Source organism: Scyliorhinus torazame, chromosome 26 (assembly GCF_047496885.1).
Source record: "Scyliorhinus torazame isolate Kashiwa2021f chromosome 26, sScyTor2.1, whole genome shotgun sequence".
NCBI classification, from domain to species: Eukaryota; Metazoa; Chordata; class Chondrichthyes; order Carcharhiniformes; family Scyliorhinidae; genus Scyliorhinus; species Scyliorhinus torazame.
The window spans coordinates 43,375,333-43,398,614 of record NC_092732.1 but is presented as its reverse complement, the minus strand read 5'-3'; the positions used below and the strand labels follow the sequence as shown (position 1 = coordinate 43,398,614).

Here is a 23,282-nt window from a genome sequence, read left to right as displayed (position 1 = left end):
ACAGTGGTCAGCACTGCTGCCTCACAGTGCCAGGGACCCGGGTCAGCACGGTGTCACAGTGGTTAGCACTGCTGCCTCACAGTGCCAGGGACCCGGGTCAGCACGGTGACACAGTGGTTAGCACTGCTGCCTCACAGTGCCAGGGACCCGGGTCAGCACGGTGACACAGTGGTCAGCACTGCTGCCTCACAGTGCCAGGGACCCGGGTCAGCACGGTGACACAGTGGTTAGCACTGCTGCCTCACAGTGCCAGGGACCCAGGGCAGCACGGTGTCACAGTGGTTAGCACTGCTGCCTCACAGTGCCAGGGACCCAGGGCAGCACGGTGACACAGTGGTTAGCACTGCTGCCTCACAGTGCCAGGGACCCGGGTCAGCACGGTGACACAGTGGTTAGCACTGCTGCCTCACAGTGCCAGGGTCTCTAGTCAGCACGGTGACAGAGTGGTTAGCACTGCTGCCTCACAGTGCCAGGGACCCGGGTCAGCACGGTGTCACAGTGGTTAGCACTGCTGCCTCACAGTGCCAGGGACCCGGGTCAGCACGGTGACACAGTGGTTAGCACTGCTGCCTCACAGTGCCAGGGTCTCTAGTCAGCACGGTGACACAGTGGTTAGCACTGCTGCCTCACAGTGCCAGGGACCCGGGTCAGCACGGTGTCACAGTGGTTAGCACTGCTGCCTCACAGCGCCAGGGACCCGGGTCAGCACGGTGACACAGTGGTTAGCACTGCTGCCTCACAGTGCCAGGGACCGGGTCAGCACGGTGACACAGTGGTTAGCACTGCTGCCTCACAGTGCCAGGGACCCAGGTCAGCACGGTGACACAGTGGTTAGCACTGCTGCCTCACAGTGCCAGGGACCGGGTCAGCACGGTGTCACAGTGGTTAGCACTGCTGCCTCACAGTGCCAGGGACCGGGTCAGCACGGTGACACAGTGGTTAGCACTGCTGCCTCACAGCGCCAGGGACCCGGGTCAGCACGGTCACAGTGGTTAGCACTGCTGCCTCACAGTGCCAGGGACCCGGGTCAGCACGGTGACACAGTGGTTAGCACTGCTGCCCCACAGTGCCAGGGACCCGGGTCAGCACGGTGTCACAGTGGTTAGCACTGCTGCCTCACAGCGCCAGGGACCCGGGTCAGCACGGTCACACAGTGGTTAGCACTGCTGCCTCACAGTGCCAGGGACCCGGGTCAGCACGGTGACACAATGGTTAGCACTGCTGCCTCACAGTGCCAGGGACCCGGGCCAGCACAGTGACACAGTGGTTAGCACTGCTGCCTCACAGTGCCAGGGACCCGGGGCAGCACGGTGACACAGTGGTTAGCACTGCTGCCTCACAGTGCCAGGGACCCGGGCCAGCACAGTGACACAGTGGTTAGCACTGCTGCCTCACAGTGCCAGGGACCCGGGGCAGCACGGTGACACAGTGGTTAGCACTGCTGCCTCACAGTGCCAGGGACCCGGGTCAGCACGGTGTCACAGTGGTTAGCACTGCTGCCTCACAGCACCAGGGACCCGGGTCAGCACGGTGACACAGTGGTTAGCACTGCTGCCTCACAGCACCAGGGACCCGGGTCAGCACGGTGACACAGTGGTTAGCACTGCTGCCTCACAGCGCCAGGGACCCGGGTCAGCACGGTGACACAGTGGTTAGCACTGCTGCCTCACGGTGCCAGGGACCCGGGTCAGCACGGTGACACAGTGGTTAGCACTGCTGCCTCACAGCGTCAGGGACCCGGGGCAGCACGGTAACACAGTGGTTAGCACTGCTGCCTCACAGCGCCAGGGACCCGGGACGGCACAGTAACACAGTGGTTAGCGCTGCTGCCTCACAGCGTCAGGGACCCGGGGCAGCACGGTAACACAGTGGTTAGCACGGCTGCCTCAAAGTGCCAGGGACCCGGGGCAGCGCAGTGACACAGTGGTTAGCACTGCTGCCTCACCGCGCCAGGGACCCGGGTCAGCACGGTGTCACAGTGGTTAGCACTGCTGCCTCACAGCACCAGGGACCCGGGACAGCACGGTGTCACAGTGGTTAGCACTGCTGCCTCACAGCACCAGGGACCCGGGGCAGCACGGTGACACAGTGGTTAGCACTGCTGCCTCACAGTGCCAGGGAACCAGGTTAGCACGGAGACACAGTGGTTAGCACTGCTGCCTCACAGTGCCAGGGACCCGGGTCAGCACGGTGACACAGTGGTTAGCACTGCTGCCTCACAGTGCCAGGGACTCGGGTTAGCACGGTGACACAGTGGTTAGCACTGCTGCCTCACTGCACCAGGGAGCCGGGTCAGCACGGTGTCACAGTGGTTAGCACTGCTGCCTCACTGCACCAGGGAGCCGGGTCAGCACGGTGACACAGTGGTTAGCACTGCTGCCTCACAGTGCCAGGGACCCGGGTCAGCACGGTGACACAGTGGTTAGCACTGCTGCCTCACAGCGCCAGGGACCCGGATCAGCACGGTGTCACAGTGGTTAGCACTGCTGCCTCACAGTGCCAGGGACCCGGGTCAGCACGGTGTCACAGTGGTTAGCACTGCTGCCTCATAGTGCCAGGGACCCGGGTCAGCACGGTGTCACAGTGGTTAGCACTGCTGCCTCACAGCGCCAGGGACCCGGGTCAGCACGGTGTCACAGTGGTTAGCACTGCTGCCTCACAGCACCAGGGACCCGGGGCAGCACGGTGTCATTGTGGTTAGCACTGCTGCCTCACAGTGCCAGGGACCCGGGTCAGCACGGTGACACAGTGGTTAGCACTGCTGCCTCACAGTGCCAGGGACCCAGGGCAGCACGGTGACACAGTGGTTAGCACTGCTGCCTCACAGTGCCAGGGACCCGGGTCAGCACGGTGACACAGTGGTTAGCACTGCTGCCTCACAGTGCCAGGGACCCGGGTCAGCACGGTGACACAGTGGTTAGCACTGCTGCCTCACAGTGCCAGGGACCCGGGTCAGCACGGTGACACAGTGGTTAGCAATGCTGCCTCACAGCGCCAGGGACCCGGGTCAGCACGGTGACAGAGTGGTTAGCACTGCTGCCTCACAGGGCCAGGGACCCGGGGCAGCACGGTGACACAGTGGTTAGCACTGCTGCCTCACAGGGCCAGGGACCCGGGGCAGCACGGTGACACAGTGGTTAGCACTGCTGCTTCACAGTGCCAGGGACCCGGGTCAGCACGGTGACACAGTGGTTAGCACTGCTGCCTCACAGTGCCAGGGACCCAGGTCGGCACGGTGACACAGTGGTTAGCACTGCTGCCTCACAGTGCCAGGGACCCGGGTCAGCACGGTGACACAGTGGTTAGCACTGCTGCCTCACAGTGCCAGGGACCCGGGTCGGCACGGTGACACAGTGGTTAGCACTGCTGCCTCACAGTGCCAGGGACCCGGGTCAGCACGGTGACACAGTGGTTAGCACTGCTGCTTCACAGCGCCAGGGACCCGGGTCAGCACGGTGACACAGTGGTTAGCACTGCTGCCTCACAGGGCCAGGGACCCGGGTCAGCACGGTGTCACGGTGGTTAGCACTGCTGCCTCACAGCGCCAGAGACCCGGGTCAGCACGGTGACACAGTGGTTAGCACTGCTGCCTCACAGTGCCAGGGACCGGGGTCAGCACGGTGACACAGTGGTTAGCACTGCTGCCTCACAGCGTCAGGGACCCGGGTCAGCACGGTGACACAGTGGTTAGCACTGCTGCCTCACAGGGCCAGGGACCCGGGTCAGCACAGTGACACAGTGGTTAGCACTGCTGCCTCACAGTGCCAGGGACCCGGGGCAGCACGGTGACACAGTGGTTAGCACTGCTGCCTCACAGTGCCAGGGACCCGGGTCAGCACGGTGACACAGTGGTTAGCACTGCTGCCTCACAGCACCAGGGACCCGGGTCAGCACGGTGACACAGTGGTTAGCACTGCTGCCTCACAGTGCCAGGGACCGGGTCAGCACGGTGGCACAGTGGTTAGCACTGCTACCTCACTGCACCAGGGAGCCGGGTCAGCACGGAGACACAGTGGTTAGCACTGCTGCCTCACAGTGCCAGGGACCAGGGTCAGCACGGTGTCACAGTGGTTAGCACTGCTGCCTCACAGTGCCAGGGACCCGGGTCAGCACGGTGTCATTGTGGTTAGCACTGCTGCCTCACAGTGCCAGGGACCCGGGTCGGCACGGTGACACAGTGGTTAGCACTGCTGCCTCACAGCGCCAGGGACCCAGGTCGGCACGGTGACACAGTGGTTAGCACTGCTGCCTTACAGTGCCAGGGACCCGGGTCAGCACGGTGACACAGTGGTTAGCACTGCTGCCTCACAGCGCCAGGGACCCGGGTCAGCACGGTGACACAGTGGTTAGCACTGCTGCCTCACAGTGCCAGGGACCAGGGTCAGCACGGTGACACAGTGGTTAGCACTGCTGCCTCAGTGCCAGGGACCCGGGGCAGCACGGTGTCACAGTGGTTAGCACTGCTGACTCACAGTGCCAGGGACCCGGGTCAGCACGGTGTCACAGTGGTTAGCACTGCTGCCTCAGTGCCAGGGACCCGGGGCAGCACGGTGTCACAGTGGTTAGCACTGCTGCCTCACAGTGCCAGGGACCCGGGTCAGCACGGTGTCACAGTGGTTAGCACTGCTGCCTCACAGCGCCAGGGACCCGGGTCAGCACGGTGACACAGTGGTTAGCACTGCTGCCTCACAGCACCAGGGACCCGGGTCAGCACGGTGACACAGTGGTTAGCACTGCTGCCTCACAGTGCCAGGGACCCGGGTCAGCACGGTGTCACAGTGGTTAGCACTGCTGCCTCACAGTGCCAGGGACCTGGGTCAGCACGGTGACACAGTGGTTAGCACTGCTGCCTCACAGCGCCAGGGACCCGGGTCAGCACGGTGACACAGTGGTTAGCACTGCTGCCTCACAGCGCCAGGGACCCAGGGCAGCACGGTGACACAGTGGTTAGCACTGCTGCCTCACAGTGCCAGGGACCCGGGTCAGCACGGTGTCACAGTGGTTAGCACTGCTGCCTCACAGTGCCAGGGACCCGGGTCAGCACGGTGTCACAGTGGTTAGCACTGCTGCCTCACAGCACCAGGGACCCGGGTCAGCACGGTGACACAGTGGTTAGCACGGCTGCCTCACAGGGCCAGGGACCCGGGTCAGCACGGTGACACAGTGGTTAGCACTGCTGCCTCACCGCGCCAGGGACCCGGGTCAGCACGGTGACACAGTGGTTAGCACTGCTGCCTCACAGCGCCAGGGACCCGGGTCAGCACGGTGACACAGTGGTTAGCACTGCTGCCTCACAGTGCCAGGGACCCGGGTCAGCACGGTGACACAGTGGTTAGCACTGCTGCCTCACAGTGCCAGGGACCCGGGGCAGCACGGTGACACAGTGGTTAGCACTGCTGCCTCACAGCGCCAGGGACCCGGGTCAGCACGGTGACACAGTGGTTAGCACTGCTGCCTCACAGTGCCAGGGACCCGGGTCAGCACGTTGTCACAGTGGTTAGCACTGCTGCCTCACAGTGTCAGAGACCCGGGTCAGCACGGTGACACAGTGGTTAGCACGGCTGCCTCACAGGGCCAGGGACCCGGGTCAGCACGGTGACACAGTGGTTAGCACGGCTGCCTCACAGAGCCAGGGACCCGGGTCAGCACGGTGTCACAGTGGTTAGCACTGCTGCCTCACAGTACCAGGGACCCGGGTCAGCACGGTGACACAGTGGTTAGCACTGCTGCCTCACAGCGCCTGGGACCCGGGGCAGCACGGTGACACAGTGGTTAGCACTGCTGCCTCACAGCGCCAGGGACCCGGGTCAGCACGGTGACACAGTGGTTAGCACTGCTGCCTCACAGCGCCAGGGACCCGGGTCAGCACGGTGACACAGTGGTTAGCACTGCTGCCTCACAGTGCCAGGGACCCGGGTCAGCACGGTGACACAGTGGTTAGCACTGCTGCCTCACAGCGCCAGGGACCCGGGTCAGCACGGTGACACAGTGGTTAGCACTGCTGCCTCACAGCGCCAGGGACCCGGGTCAGCACGGTGACACAGTGGTTAGCACTGCTGCCTCACAGCGCCAGGGACCCGGGTCAGCACGGTGACACAGTGGTTAGCACTGCTGCCTCACAGCGCCAGGGACCCGGGTCAGCACGGTGTCACAGTGGTTAGCACTGCTGCCTCACAGCGCCAGGGACCCGGGTCAGCACGGTGACACAGTGGTTAGCACTGCTGCCTCACCGCGCCAGAGACCCGGGTCAGCACGGTGACACAGTGGTTAGCACTGCTGCCTCACAGTGCCAGGGACCCGGGTCAGCACGGTGTCACAGTGGTTAGCACTGCTGCCTCATAGTGCCAGGGACCCGGGTCAGCACGGTGTCACAGTGGTTAGCACTGCTGCCTCACAGCATCAGGGACCCGGGTCAGCACAGTGGCACAGTGGTCAGCACTGCTGCCTCACAGTACCAGGGACCCGGGTCAGCACGGTGACACAGTGGTTAGCACTGCTGCCTCACAGCGCCAGGGACCCGGGTCAGCACGGTGACACAGTGGTTAGCACTGCTGCCTCACAGCGCCAGGGACCCGGGTCAGCACGGTGACACAGTGGTTAGCACTGCTGCCTCACAGCGCCAGGGACCCGGGTCAGCACGGTGACACAGTAGTTAGCACTGCTGCCTCACAGCGCCAGGGACCCGGGTCAGCACGGTGACACAGTGGTTAGCACTGCTGCCTCACAGCGCCAGGGACCCGGGTCAGCACGGTGACACAGTGGTTAGCACTGCTGCCTCACAGTGCCAGGGACCCGGGTCAGCACGGTGACACAGTGGTTAGCACTGCTGCCTCACCGCGCCAGAGACCCGGGTCAGCACGGTGACACAGTGGTTAGCACTGCTGCCTCACAGTGCCAGGGACCCGGGTCAGCACGGTGTCACAGTGGTTAGCACTGCTGCCTCACAGTGCCAGGGACCCGGGGCAGCACGGTGACACAGTGGTTAGCACTGCTGCCTCACAGTGCCAGGGACCCGGGTCAGCACGGTGACACAGTGGTTAGCACTGCTGCCTCACAGTGCCAGGGACCCGGGTCAGCACGGTGACACAGTGGTTAGCACTGCTGCCTCACAGTGCCAGGGACCCGGGTCAGCACGGTGTCACAGTGGTTAGCACTGCTGCCTCACAGTGCCAGGGACCCGGGTCAGCACGGTGACACAGTGGTTAGCACTGCTGCCTCACAGCATCAGGGACCCGGGTCAGCACGGTGGCACAGTGGTCAGCACTGCTGCCTCACAGTGCCAGGGACCCGGGTCAGCACGGTGTCACAGTGGTTAGCACTGCTGCCTCACAGTGCCAGGGACCCGGGTCAGCACGGTGACACAGTGGTTAGCACTGCTGCCTCACAGTGCCAGGGACCCGGGTCAGCACGGTGACACAGTGGTCAGCACTGCTGCCTCACAGTGCCAGGGACCCGGGTCAGCACGGTGACACAGTGGTTAGCACTGCTGCCTCACAGTGCCAGGGACCCAGGGCAGCACGGTGTCACAGTGGTTAGCACTGCTGCCTCACAGTGCCAGGGACCCAGGGCAGCACGGTGACACAGTGGTTAGCACTGCTGCCTCACAGTGCCAGGGACCCGGGTCAGCACGGTGACACAGTGGTTAGCACTGCTGCCTCACAGTGCCAGGGTCTCTAGTCAGCACGGTGACAGAGTGGTTAGCACTGCTGCCTCACAGTGCCAGGGACCCGGGTCAGCACGGTGTCACAGTGGTTAGCACTGCTGCCTCACAGTGCCAGGGACCCGGGTCAGCACGGTGACACAGTGGTTAGCACTGCTGCCTCACAGTGCCAGGGTCTCTAGTCAGCACGGTGACACAGTGGTTAGCACTGCTGCCTCACAGTGCCAGGGACCCGGGTCAGCACGGTGTCACAGTGGTTAGCACTGCTGCCTCACAGCGCCAGGGACCCGGGTCAGCACGGTGACACAGTGGTTAGCACTGCTGCCTCACAGTGCCAGGGACCGGGTCAGCACGGTGACACAGTGGTTAGCACTGCTGCCTCACAGTGCCAGGGACCCAGGTCAGCACGGTGACACAGTGGTTAGCACTGCTGCCTCACAGTGCCAGGGACCGGGTCAGCACGGTGTCACAGTGGTTAGCACTGCTGCCTCACAGTGCCAGGGACCGGGTCAGCACGGTGACACAGTGGTTAGCACTGCTGCCTCACAGCGCCAGGGACCCGGGTCAGCACGGTCACAGTGGTTAGCACTGCTGCCTCACAGTGCCAGGGACCCGGGTCAGCACGGTGACACAGTGGTTAGCACTGCTGCCCCACAGTGCCAGGGACCCGGGTCAGCACGGTGTCACAGTGGTTAGCACTGCTGCCTCACAGCGCCAGGGACCCGGGTCAGCACGGTCACACAGTGGTTAGCACTGCTGCCTCACAGTGCCAGGGACCCGGGTCAGCACGGTGACACAATGGTTAGCACTGCTGCCTCACAGTGCCAGGGACCCGGGCCAGCACAGTGACACAGTGGTTAGCACTGCTGCCTCACAGTGCCAGGGACCCGGGGCAGCACGGTGACACAGTGGTTAGCACTGCTGCCTCACAGTGCCAGGGACCCGGGCCAGCACAGTGACACAGTGGTTAGCACTGCTGCCTCACAGTGCCAGGGACCCGGGGCAGCACGGTGACACAGTGGTTAGCACTGCTGCCTCACAGTGCCAGGGACCCGGGTCAGCACGGTGTCACAGTGGTTAGCACTGCTGCCTCACAGCACCAGGGACCCGGGTCAGCACGGTGACACAGTGGTTAGCACTGCTGCCTCACAGCACCAGGGACCCGGGTCAGCACGGTGACACAGTGGTTAGCACTGCTGCCTCACAGCGCCAGGGACCCGGGTCAGCACGGTGACACAGTGGTTAGCACTGCTGCCTCACGGTGCCAGGGACCCGGGTCAGCACGGTGACACAGTGGTTAGCACTGCTGCCTCACAGCGTCAGGGACCCGGGGCAGCACGGTAACACAGTGGTTAGCACTGCTGCCTCACAGCGCCAGGGACCCGGGACGGCACAGTAACACAGTGGTTAGCGCTGCTGCCTCACAGCGTCAGGGACCCGGGGCAGCACGGTAACACAGTGGTTAGCACGGCTGCCTCAAAGTGCCAGGGACCCGGGGCAGCGCAGTGACACAGTGGTTAGCACTGCTGCCTCACCGCGCCAGGGACCCGGGTCAGCACGGTGTCACAGTGGTTAGCACTGCTGCCTCACAGCACCAGGGACCCGGGACAGCACGGTGTCACAGTGGTTAGCACTGCTGCCTCACAGCACCAGGGACCCGGGGCAGCACGGTGTCACAGTGGTTAGCACTGCTGCCTCACAGCATCAGGGACCCGGGTCAGCACGGTGACACAGTGGTTAGCACTGCTGCCTCACAGTGCCAGGGACCCGGGTCAGCACGGTGACACAGTGGTTAGCACTGCTGCCTCACAGCGCCAGGTACCCGGGTCAGCACGGTGACACAGTGGTTAGCACTGCTGCCTCACAGTGCCAGGGACCCGGGTCAGCACGGTGACACAGTGGTTAGCACTGCTGCCTCACTGCACCAGGGAGCCGGGTCAGCACGGTGTCACAGTGGTTAGCACTGCTGCCTCACTGCACCAGGGAGCCGGGTCAGCACGGTGACACAGTGGTTAGCACTGCTGCCTCACAGTGCCAGGGACCCGGGTCAGCACGGTGACACAGTGGTTAGCACTGCTGCCTCACAGCGCCAGGGACCCGGATCAGCACGGTGTCACAGTGGTTAGCACTGCTGCCTCACAGTGCCAGGGACCCGGGTCAGCACGGTGTCACAGTGGTTAGCACTGCTGCCTCATAGTGCCAGTGACCCGGGTCAGCACGGTGTCACAGTGGTTAGCACTGCTGCCTCACAGCGCCAGGGACCCGGGTCAGCACGGTGTCACAGTGGTTAGCACTGCTGCCTCACAGCACCAGGGACCCGGGGCAGCACGGTGTCATTGTGGTTAGCACTGCTGCCTCACAGTGCCAGGGACCCGGGTCAGCACGGTGACACAGTGGTTAGCACTGCTGCCTCACAGTGCCAGGGACCCAGGGCAGCACGGTGACACAGTGGTTAGCACTGCTGCCTCACAGTGCCAGGGACCCGGGTCAGCACGGTGACACAGTGGTTAGCACTGCTGCCTCACAGTGCCAGGGACCCGGGTCAGCACGGTGACACAGTGGTTAGCACTGCTGCCTCACAGTGCCAGGGACCCGGGTCAGCACGGTGACACAGTGGTTAGCACTGCTGCCTCACAGCGCCAGGGACCCGGGTCAGCACGGTGACACAGTGGTTAGCACTGCTGCCTCACAGGGCCAGGGACCCGGGGCAGCACGGTGACACAGTGGTTAGCACTGCTGCCTCACAGTGCCAGTGACCCGGGTCGGCACGGTGACACAGTGGTTAGCACTGCTGCCTCACAGGGCCAGGGACCCGGGGCAGCACGGTGTCACAGTGGTTAGCACTGCTGCCTCACAGTGCCAGTGACCCGGGTCGGCACGGTGACACAGTGGTTAGCACTGCTGCCTCACAGGGCCAGGGACCCGGGGCAGCACGGTGTCACAGTGGTTAGCACTGCTGCCTCACAGCGCCAGGGACCCGGGTCGGCACGGTGACAGAGTGGTTAGCACTGCTGCCTCACAGGGCCAGGGACCCGGGGCAGCACGGTGACACAGTGGTTAGCACTGCTGCTTCACAGTGCCAGGGACCCGGGTCAGCACGGTGACACAGTGGTTAGCACTGCTGCCTCACAGTGCCAGGGACCCAGGTCGGCACGGTGACACAGTGGTTAGCACTGCTGCCTCACAGTGCCAGGGACCCGGGTCAGCACGGTGACACAGTGGTTAGCACTGCTGCCTCACAGTGCCAGGGACCCGGGTCGGCACGGTGACACAGTGGTTAGCACTGCTGCCTCACAGTGCCAGGGACCCGGGTCAGCACGGTGACACAGTGGTTAGCACTGCTGCCTCACAGTGCCAGGGACCGGGTCAGCACGGTGGCACAGTGGTTAGCACTGCTACCTCACTGCACCAGGGAGCCGGGTCAGCACGGTGTCACAGTGGTTAGCACTGCTGCCTCACAGTGCCAGGGACCCGGGTCAGCACGGTGACACAGTGGTTAGCACTGCTGCCTCACAGTGCCAGGGACCCGGGTCGGCACGGTGACACAGTGGTTAGCACTGCTGCCTCACAGTGCCAGGGACCGGGTCAGCACGGTGGCACAGTGGTTAGCACTGCTACCTCACTGCACCAGGGAGCCGGGTCAGCACGGAGACACAGTGGTTAGCACTGCTGCCTCACAGCGCCAGGGACCCGGGTCGGCACGGTGACATAGGGGTTAGCACTGCTGCCTCACAGTGCCAGGGACCAGGGTCAGCACGGTGTCACAGTGGTTAGCACTGCTGCCTCACAGTGCCAGGGACCCGGGTCAGCACGGTGTCACAGTGGTTAGCACTGCTGCCTCACAGCGCCAGGGACCCGGGTCGGCACGGTGACACAGTGGTTAGCACTGCTGCCTCACAGCGCCAGGGACCCAGGTCGGCACGGTGACACAGTGGTTAGCACTGCTGCCTTACAGTGCCAGGGACCCGGGTCAGCACGGTGACACAGTGGTTAGCACTGCTGCCTCACAGTGCCAGGGACCAGGGTCAGCACGGTGTCACAGTGGTTAGCACTGCTGACTCACAGTGCCAGGGACCCGGGTCAGCACGGTGACACAGTGGTTAGCACTGCTGCCTCAGTGCCAGGGACCCGGGGCAGCACGGTGTCACAGTGGTTAGCACTGCTGACTCACAGTGCCAGGGACCCGGGTCAGCACGGTGTCACAGTGGTTAGCACTGCTGCCTCAGTGCCAGGGACCCGGGGCAGCACGGTGTCACAGTGGTTAGCACTGCTGCCTCACAGTGCCAGGGACCCGGGTCAGCACGGTGTCACAGTGGTTAGCACTGCTGCCTCACAGCGCCAGGGACCCGGGTCAGCACGGTGACACAGTGGTTAGCACTGCTGCCTCACAGCACCAGGGACCCGGGTCAGCACGGTGACACAGTGGTTAGCACTGCTGCCTCACAGTGCCAGGGACCCGGGTCAGCACGGTGTCACAGTGGTTAGCACTGCTGCCTCACAGTGCCAGGGACCCGGGTCAGCACGGTGACACAGTGGTTAGCACTGCTGCCTCACAGCGCCAGGGACCCGGGTCAGCACGGTGACACAGTGGTTAGCACTGCTGCCTCACAGCGCCAGGGACCCAGGGCAGCACGGTGACACAGTGGTTAGCACTGCTGCCTCACAGTGCCAGGGACCCGGGTCAGCACGGTGACACAGTGGTTAGCACTGCTGCCTCACAGTGCCAGGGACCCGGGTCAGCACGGTGACACAGTGGTTAGCACTGCTGCCTCACAGTGCCAGGGACCCGGGTCAGCACGGTGTCACAGTGGTTAGCACTGCTGTCTCACAGCACCAGGGACCCGGGGCAGCACGGTGCCACAGTGGTTAGCACTGCTGCCTCACAGCACCAGGGACCCGGGTCAGCACGGTGACACAGTGGTTAGCACTGCTGCCTCACAGGGCCAGGGACCCGGGTCAGCACGGTGACACAGTGGTTAGCACTGCTGCCTCACAGCGCCAGGGACCCGGGTCAGCACGGTGACACAGTGGTTAGCACTGCTGCCTCACAGTGCCAGGGACCCGGGTCAGCACGTTGTCACAGTGGTTAGCACTGCTGCCTCACAGTGTCAGAGACCCGGGTCAGCACGGTGACACAGTGGTTAGCACGGCTGCCTCACAGGGCCAGGGACCCGGGTCAGCACGGTGACACAGTGGTTAGCACGGCTGCCTCACAGAGCCAGGGACCCGGGTCAGCACGGTGACACAGTGGTTAGCACTGCTGCCTCACAGCGCCAGGGACCCGGGTCAGCACGGTGACACAGTGGTTAGCACTGCTGCCTCACAGCGCCAGGGACCCGGGTCAGCACGGTGTCACAGTGGTTAGCACTGCTGCCTCACAGTGCCAGGGACCCGGGTTAGCACGGTGTCACAGTGGTTAGCACTGCTGCCTCGCAGCGCCAGGGACCCGGGTCAGCACGGTGACACAGTGGTTAGCACTGCTGCCTCACAGCGCCAGGGACCCGGGTCAGCACAGTGACACAGTGGTTAGCACTGCTGCCTCACAGTGCCAAGGACCCGGGTCAGCACGGTGACACAGTGGTTAGCACTGCTGCCTCACAGCGCCAGGGACCCGGGACGGCACGGTGTCACAGTGGTTAGCACTGCTGCCTCACAGTGCCAGGGACCCGGGTCGGCACGGTGACAGAGTGGTTAGCACGGCTGCCTCACAGGGCCAGGGACCCGGGTCAGCACGGTGACACAGTGGTTAGCACTGCTGCCTCACAGCGCCAGGGACCCGGGTCGGCACGGTGACAGAGTGGTTAGCACGGCTGCCTCACAGGGCCAGGGACCCGGGTCAGCACGGTGTCACAGTGGTTAGCACTGCTGCCTCACAGTACCAGGGACCCGGGTCAGCACGGTGTCACAGTGGTTAGCACTGCTGCCTCACAGCGCCAGGGACCCGGGTCAGCACGGTGTCACAGTGGTTAGCACTGCTGCCTCACAGCGCCAGGGACCCGGGTCAGCACGGTGACACAGTGGTTAGCACTGCTGCCTCACAGCACCAGGGACCCGGGTCAGCACGGTGACACAGTGGTTAGCACTGCTGCCTCACAGCACCAGGGACCCGGGTCAGCACGGTGACACAGTGGTTAGCACTGCTGTCTCACAGTGCCAGCGACCCGGGTCAGCACGGTGACACAGTGGTTAGCACTGCTGCCTCACAGCATCGGGGACCCGGGTCAGCACGGTGTCACAGTGGTTAGCACGGCTGCCTCACAGGGCCAGGGACCCGGGTCAGCACGGTGACACAGTGGTTAGCACTGCTGCCTCACAGCGCCAGGGACCCGGGTCAGCACGGTGACACAGTGGTTAGCACTGCTGCCTCACAGCGCCAGGGACCCGGGTCGGCACGGTGACAGAGTGGTTAGCACGGCTGCCTCACAGGGCCAGGGACCCAGGTCAGCACGGTGACACAGTGGTTAGCACTGCTGCCTCACCGCGCCAGGGACCCGGGTCAGCACGGTGTCACAGTGGTTAGCACTGCTGCCTCACAGTGCCAGGAACCCGGGGCAGCACGGTGACACAGTGGTTAGCACTGCTGCCTCACAGTGCCAGGGACCCGGGGCAGCACGGTGACACAGTGGTTAGCACTGCTGCCTCACAGTGCCAGGAACCCGGGGCAGCACGGTGACACATTGGTTAGCACTGCTGCCTCACAGCGCCAGGGACCCAGGTCGGCACGGTGACACAGTGGTTAGCACTGCTGCCTCACAGCGCCAGGGACCCAGGTCAGCACGGTGACACAGTGGTTAGCACTGCTGCCTCACAGTGCCAGGGACCCGGGTCAACACGGTGTCACAGTGGTTAGCACTGCTGCCTCACAGCGCCAGGGTTCGATTCCCGGCTCGGGGTCACTGTCTGTGCGGAGTCTCCACATTCTCCCCCATGTGTGCGTGGGGTTTCCTCCGGGTGCTCCGGTTTCCTCCCACAAGTCCCGGAAGATGTGCAGGTTGGGTGGATTGGCCGTGATAAAATCGCCCCTTAGTGGCCAAGGGTGTGCAGATTGAGTGGAGTTCGGGAGATAGGGCGGGGGCAGTGGGTGCTCTTTCAGAGGGTCGGGTGCAGACTTTCAGTATTGAAAGGCACGAATTGATCAGCATGGCTTTGTTGGGGAAGATCGTGTCTTACTAATGCATTAGAATTTTTTGAGGCAGCACAGTGGCGCAGTGGTTAGCACTGCTCCCTCACGGCGCCGAGGTCCCAGGTTCGATCCCGGCTCCGGGTCACTGTCCGTGTGGAGTTTGCACATTCTCCCCGTGTCTGCGTGGGTTTCGCCCCCACAACCCAAAGATGTCCAGGGTCGGTGGATTGGCCGCGCTAAATTGCCCCTGAATTGGGGGGAAAAAAAAGAATTGGGTACTCTAAATTTACTTAAAAATATAATATTGCGAGGAAGTAAGAAGGAGGACTGATGAGGGGAGTGCAGTGGATGTTGTCTACATGGATTTCAGTGAGGCATTTATTTGATAAGGTCACGCATGGCAGACTGGGCAGGTAAATGAGATCTGATGGGATACAGGGGAAGGTGGCAAGTTGGATCCAATATTGTCCGAGTGACAGAAAAGAGAGGGTGACGGTCGATGGATGTTTCTGTGAATGGTAAACAGTTCCCGGTAATGTTACACAGGGCTCAGTGTTGGGGCCCTTGCCGTTTGTTCTGTACATCAATGATTTAGGTGTAAATGTGGGAGGCATTTTTGTGAAATTTGCAGATAGCACATAATTTGGTCGTGCGATTGATAGTGAAGAGGATCGCTGTCGACTCCAGGATGATGTGAATGGTTCCGCTTCAGTGGGCAGAGAAGTGGCAAATGGAATTCAATCCGGAAAAGCGGAGGTGATGCATTCGGAGCGGGCAAAGAAAGCGCGGGAATACTGAATAAATGGGAAGATATTGAGAGGGATTGAGGAAGTGACAAACCTTGGAGTAAATGTCCACATGTCCTTGGAGATACAGGACAGAATAATCAGGAAAGCCTGTGGAATACCTTCCTTTAGTGGGCGAGGAATTGAGGCAGGAGTATAATGTTGGGAGTGTATCAAACACTGGTTGGGACCCAGTTGGGGTACTGTGCACAGTTCTGGTCACCACGTTACGGGAAGGACAGAGATGCTCCGGAGAGAGTGCAGGCGAGATTTCCAAGGATATTGCCAGGGCTTGAAAAGATTGCCGTTCTGACGAGGGATTGGGATGGGCTAGGATCGTTTTCCTGGGAGCAGAGGGGGAGCTAAAGGGTGACCTAATTGAGGCGTACAACATTGTGGGGCCGTGACAGGGTAGACAAAAAAAGACTTGTTTCCCCTAGCTGAGGGGGTCAGTTACCAGAGGACATAGATTTGAGGTGATTTGTCGAAGGATTAGAGTTTTCACCAGGGTGCTGGGTGTTTCGGAATCACTGCCTGAGATGGTGGCTGAGACTGAGGCGCTCAAACCATTTAGAAAGTTCCGGGATCTGTATCGGAAGTGCTGGAACCTGCCAGGCTACAGGCCAGATGATGGGAAAAGGGGAAATGAGCGGCTAGTTTCTGTATTGTCTTCCTTGGGCTAGCACAGAAATGAGGGGCTGAATGGACTCTGCCTGCACTGTAACTTTATTAAGGTTCTGTGGTACTCCCATCACTACCCACCAGTGTGTAATAATACAACAACATTTCTAGGTTACTGAGCGTCCGGTCGCAAACAGTGAGTGTCCGATGTAGCCCTCACCTGGTCGGGCCTGTCCAGCGGGACCTCCTCCAAGTCATCCATTGTGTAGTTGATAATGTTCAGGTGTCCCTGCTGAGCAGCACAGTGATGCAGACTTTGCCCAATCTGAACAGATAGGAAAAATAATCTGATCAGATCAACATATAACACATCCAACTCAAATCCATGTCACTGGCTGTATCTCTCCGGTGTTAATCCAGCTCCCTCACACTGTCACTCAGTAACCCCTCTCCCCCAGCACCCTGTGTTACTGACTGTATCTGTACTGATGTTAATCCAGCTCCCTCACACTGTCACTCAGTAACCCCTCACCCCCAGCACCCTGTGTTACTGACTGTATCTGTACTGATGTTAATCCAGCTCCCTCACACTGTCACTCAGTAACCCCTCTCCCCCAGCACCCTGTGTTACTGACTGTATCTGTACTGATGTTAATCCAGCTCCCTCACACTGTCACTCAGTAACCCCTCACCCCCAGCACCCTGTGTTACTGACTGTATCTGTACTGATGTTAATCCAGCTCCCTCACACTGTCACTCAGTAACCCCTCTCTCCCAGCACCCTGTGTTACTGACTGTATCTCTACTGATGTTAATCCAGCTCCCTCACACTGTCACTCAGTAACCCCTCTCCCCCAGCACCGTGTTACTGACTGTATCTCTACTGATGTTAATCCAGCTCCCTCACACTGTCTCTCAGTAACCCCTCTCCCCCAGCACCCTGTGTTACTGACTGTATCTCTACTGATGTTAATCCAGCTCCCTCACACTGTCACTCAGTAACCCCTCTCCCCCAGCACCCTGTGTTACTGACTGTATCTCTACTGATGTTAATCCAGCTCCCTCACACTGTCTCTCAGTAACCCCTCTCCCCCAGCACCCTGTGTTACTGACTGTATCTCTACTGATGTTAATCCAGCTCCCTCACACTGTCACTCAGTAACCCCTCTCCCCCAGCTCCCTGTGTTACTGACTGTATCTCTACTGATGTTAATCCAGCTCCCTCACACTGTCACTCAGTAACCCCTCTCCCCCAGCACCCTGTGTTACTGACTGTATCTCTACTGATGTTAATCCAGCTCCCTCACACTGTCACTCAGTAACCCCTCTCCCCCAGCACCCTGTGTCACTGACTGTATCTCTACTGATGTTAATCCAGCTCCCTCACACTGTTACTCAGTAACCCCTCTCCCCCAGCACCCTGTGTTACTGACTGTATCTCTACTGATGTTAATCCAGCTCCCTCACACTGTCACTCAGTAACCACTCTCCCCCAGCACCCTGTGTTACTGACTGTATCTCTACTGATGTTAATCCAGCTCCCTCACACTGTCACTCAGTAACCCCTCTCCCCCAGCACCCTGTGTTCCTGACTGTATCTCTACTGATGTTAATCCAGCTCCCTCACACTGTCACTCAGTAACCCCTCTCCCCCAGCACCCTGTGTTACTGGCTGTATCTCTACTGATGTTAATCCAGCTCCCTCACACTGTCACTCAGTAACCACTCTCCCCCAGCACCCTGTGTTACTGACTGTATCTCCACTGATGTTAATCCAGCTCCCTCACACTGTCACTCAGTAACCACTCTCCCCCAGCACCCTGTGTTACTGACTGTATATCTACTGATGTTAATCCAGCTCCCTCACACTGTTACTCAGTAACCCCTCTCCCCCAGCACCCTGTGTTACTGACTGTATATCTACTGATGTTAATCCAGCTCCCTCAGTCACTCAGTAACCCCTCTCCCCCAGCACCCTGTGTTACTGACTGTATCTCCACTGATGTTAATCCAGCTCCCTCACACTGTCACTCAGTAACCCCTCTCCCCCAGTACCTGTGTTACTGACTGTATCTCTACTGATGTTAATCCAGCTCCCTCACACTGTCACTCAGTAACCCCTCTCCCCCAGCACCCTGTGTTACTGTCTGTATCTCTACTGATGTTAATCCAGCTCCCTCACACTGTCACTCAGTAACCCCTCTGCCCCAGCACCCTGTGTTACTGACTGTATCTCTACTGATGTTAATCCAGCTCGCTCACACTGTCACTCAGTAACCCCTCTCCCCCAGCACCCTGTGTTACTGACTGTATCTCTACTGATGTTAATCCAGCTCCCACACACTGTCACTCAGTAACCCCTCTCCCCCAGCACCCTGTGTTACTGACTGTATCTCTACTGATGTTAATCCAGCTCCCTCACACTGTCACTCAGTAACCCCTCTCCCCCAGCACCCTGTGTTACTGACTGTATCTCTACTGATGTTAATCCAGCTCCCTCACACTGTCACTCAGTAACCCCTCTCCCCCAGCACCCTGTGTTACTGACTGTATCTCTACTGATGTTAATCCAGCTCCCTCACACTGTCACTCAGTAACCCCTCTCCCCCAGCACCCTGTGTTACTGACTGTATCTCTACTGATGTTAATCCAGCTCCCTCACACTGTCACTCAGTAACCCCTCTCCCCCAGCACCCTGTGTTACTGACTGTATCTCTACTGATGTTAATCCAGCTCCCTCACACTGTCACTCAGGAACCCCTCTCCCCCAGCACCCTGTGTTATTGACTGTATCTCTACTGATGTTAATCCAGCTCCCTCACACTGTCACTCAGTAACCACTCTCCCCCAGCACCCTGTGTTACTGACTGTATCTCTACTGATGTTAATCCAGCTCCCTCACACTGTCACTCAGTAACCCCTCTCCCCCAGCACCCTGTGTTACTGACCGTATCTCTACTGATGTTAATCCAGCTCCCTCACACTGTCACTCAGTAACCCCTCTCCCCAGCGCCCTGTGTTACTGACTGTATCTCTACTGATGTTAATCCAGCTCCCTCACACTGTCACTCAGTAACCCCTCTCCCCCAGCGCCCTGTGTTACTGACTGTATCTCTACTGATGTTAATCCAGCTCCCTCACACTGTCACTCAGTAACCCCTCTCCCCCAGCACCCTGTGTTACTGACTGTAACTCTACTGATGTTAATCCAGCTCCCTCACACTGTCACTCAGTAACCTCTCCCCCAGCACCCTGTGTGACTGACTGTGTCTCTACTGATGTTAATCCAGCTCCCTCACACTGTCACTCAGTAACCCCTCTCCCCCAGCACCCTGTGTTACTGACTGTATCTCCACTGATGTTAATCCAGCTTCCTCGCACTGTCACTCAGTAACCCCTCTCCCCCAGCACCCTGTGTTACTGACTGTATCTCTACTGATGTTAATCCAGCTCCCTCACACTGTCACTCAGTAACCCCTCTCCCTCAGCACCCTGTGTTACTGACTGTATCTCTACTGATGTTAATTCTGCTTCCTCACACTGTCACTCAGTAACCCCTCTCCCCCAGCACCCTGTGTTACTGACTGTATCTCTACTGATGTTAATCCAGCTCCCTCACACTGTCACTCAGTAACCCCTCCCCCCAGCACCCTGTGTTACTGACTGTATCTCTACTGATGTTAATCCAGCTCCCTCACACTGTCACTCAGTAACCCCTCTCCCCCAGCACCCTGTGTTACTGACTGTATCTCTACTGATGTTAATCCAGCTCCCTCACACTGTCACTCAGTAACCCCTCTCCCCCAGCACCCTGTGTTACTGACTGTGTCTCTACTGATGTTAATCCGGTAGCCTCACATTTTCACTATTCTTCCATTCTGGCGACCTGTTACAACATCAGTATTGGTACTGGGTCAAAAACAACTGGGAGGAAGTGGGTGGAAGGGAAAAATGATCTTAAAATATACAACATGTTTATCACTTTGCAACCTGAGGTACCCTCAATAACGAAGGTTAGAGATTAAACTGTAAAGAAGGCTTTATTAGACTAAGAACTATGTTAGAGCTGAGACAAGTGCTGACTGCTACACAGCCCACAAGGCAGCCCTTTATGTATGACTCACAGATGGGCGGGGCCAGAGGCGGAGTCCCCAGGGTTCCAAGCCCGGTCTTAAAGGGGACATCACCTTCCATGATGATACGGCAGTAACCGTTCATCACACAACCCAAATGTATAACATGATCAGTAGCATCTAACTCGAATATTCTGTCTCCCAAAGTATCCATAATATCATTTGGTGCTGCCTTGTTTCTACCAAGTTTAATTCCTCTCCCTCAGCCAATCAGTCGCTCTCCCCAGCACCCTATGTTTCCGACTCAACTCATTACTAGAATCGCTACAGTGGAGGTTAGGGTTAGTCTATCGAGTCTGCATCGACCCTCCGAAATAGCAGCCTAGCTAGGCCCACCCGCCCACCCTATCCCCATAACTGCAAACACGGCCAATCCAGTTAACCTGCACATCTTTGGACTTGTGGGAGGAAACCGGAGCACCCGGAGGAAACCCACGCACACACGGGGAGGACGTGCAGACTCCGCACAGACAGTGACCCAAGCCGGGAATCGAACCTGGGACCTGGCAGCACGGTAGCACAGTGGTTAACACAATTGCTTCACAGCTCCAGGGTCCCGGGTTCGATTCCGGCTTGGGTCACTGTCTGTGCGGAGTCTGCGCGTCCTCCCCGTGTGTGCGTGGGTTTCCTCCGGGTGCTCCGGTTTCCTCCCACAGTCCAAAGATGTGCAGGTTAGGTGGATTGGCCGTGATAAATTGCCCTTAGTGTCCAAAATTGCCCTTAGTGTTGGGTGGGGGCACTGGGTTATGGGGATAGGGTGGAGGTGTTGACCTTTGGGTAGGGTGCTCTTTCCAAGAGCCGGTGCAGACTCGATGGGCCGAATGGCCTCCTTCTGCACTGTAAATTCTATGATAATCTATGACCCTGGCGCTGTGAAGACGCAGTGCTAACCACTGTGTGACCGTGCTGCCCACGTTGGTCCACTCCCAATTCATAGAAAGTCGGACTATCTCGCGATGACGGACTGGTGCTGGTGTACAATGTTGGAATTTGTAATCACAGTTGAGAATCTGCTTGGGAAACGAGTTCCAATGCTGATCCCATTCTGGTGCGTCACCTCATGTCGAATTTGTTATATGGAAATTACCCAGTTCGTAGCAGTGACCTTTGCTCCTGCATTAACCAGGATCTGTAGAAGTTTGAGATGTCCAAACCAGGCAGCCAGCAGGGCGGGTGTCATTCCAAACTGCAAAGAAAACAAAAGGATTTAGCGTGAAATGCACGATCTGTATTCCGGTGACAGAGCGGCTGGGTTACGTCACTCTGGAGTGGAGGGCGCGCGGTCAAATCCAATCCCATCTGACCCCAAGTCACAACGCAGCTGAAATTAGAGTTTATATTAATACACGTGGCTTTAGTTGAGTTAAATTGACCATAAAAGTCATCTTTTATTATTAAGAGTAATTATAATAGGTAAAAAAAATACAGCTGGCTACTTACTGTCTGATTCCCACCCCTACTCTCTCTATACACACACACACACACACACATAGACACACACACACACACATAGACACACACACACAGACACACACATAGACACACACACACACACACACACATAGACACACACACACACACACACAGACACACACGCACATAGACACAGACACATAGACACACACACACACACACACACACATAGACACACACACACAGACACACACATAGACACACACACACACACACACACACACATAGACACACACACACACACACACACATAGACACACACACACACACACAGACACACACGCACATAGACACAGACACATAGACACACACACACACACACACATATAGACACACACACACACACACACATAGACACACACACACACACATAGACACACACACATAGACACACACACACACACACACATAGACACACACACACATAGACACACATAGACACACAAACCCTCACAAACACACAGACACACATACATAGACACACACATAGACACACACACAGACACATAGACACACAGACACATAGACACACAGACATAGACACATAGACACACACACACTCACACAGACACACATAGGCGCAGACACACATAGACACACACAGAGAGACACACACACATAACACACACACACAGAGACACACACACACATACACACACACACACACAGACACAGACACACACAGACACAGACACATAGACACACACAGACACACACACACAGACACAGACACACACAGACACACACACACAGACACACACACACAGACACACACACACACATAGACACACAGACACACACACCCACACACACACAGAGACACACACATACATAACACACACATACACACATAGACACACACAGAGAGAGACACACACATAACACACACTCACACACACAGACACACACACATACACACATAGACACACACAGAGAGACACACACACATAACACACATAGACACACACAGAGAGACACACACACATAACACACACTCACACACATAGACACACGCAGATACAAACACACACATAGACACACAGACACAGACACACACACATAGACACACTTACACACACACATAGACACACACACCTAGACACACACACCTAGTCACACACACACTCATACACACACTCACACACATAGACACACACAGAGACACACACACACACACACATAGACACACACACACATAGGCACACACACACACACATAGACACACATAGACACACAAACCCTCACAAACACACATAGACACACATACATAGACACACACATAGACACACAGACACATAGACACACAGACATAGACACATAGACACACACACACTCACACACACACATAGGCGCAGACACACAGACACGCACAGAGAGACACACACACATAACACACACACACACAGACACACACACACATACACACACACACACACACAGACACACACACACACACAGACACACACACAGACACACAGACACACACA

At 58.7% G+C, this 23,282-nt stretch overlaps 1 protein-coding gene across 7 annotated transcripts in view; it reads right to left on the bottom strand.

Moving 5' to 3' along the window:
• LOC140403020 (ankyrin repeat and death domain-containing protein 1A-like) overlaps nucleotides 1-23,282 on the bottom strand; it is a 101,663-nt gene that overhangs the window by 40,859 nt on the left and 37,522 nt on the right. For all 7 annotated transcript variants that reach the window (XM_072490675.1, XM_072490673.1, XM_072490674.1 and 4 more), the window contains 2 exons: nucleotides 21,410-21,508; nucleotides 16,410-16,514 (listed from right to left, as the gene is read on the bottom strand). In XM_072490675.1, the coding sequence (XP_072346776.1) occupies nucleotides 16,410-16,514; nucleotides 21,410-21,508 (204 nt within the window). The remainder of the gene's footprint in view (nucleotides 1-16,409; nucleotides 16,515-21,409; nucleotides 21,509-23,282) is intronic.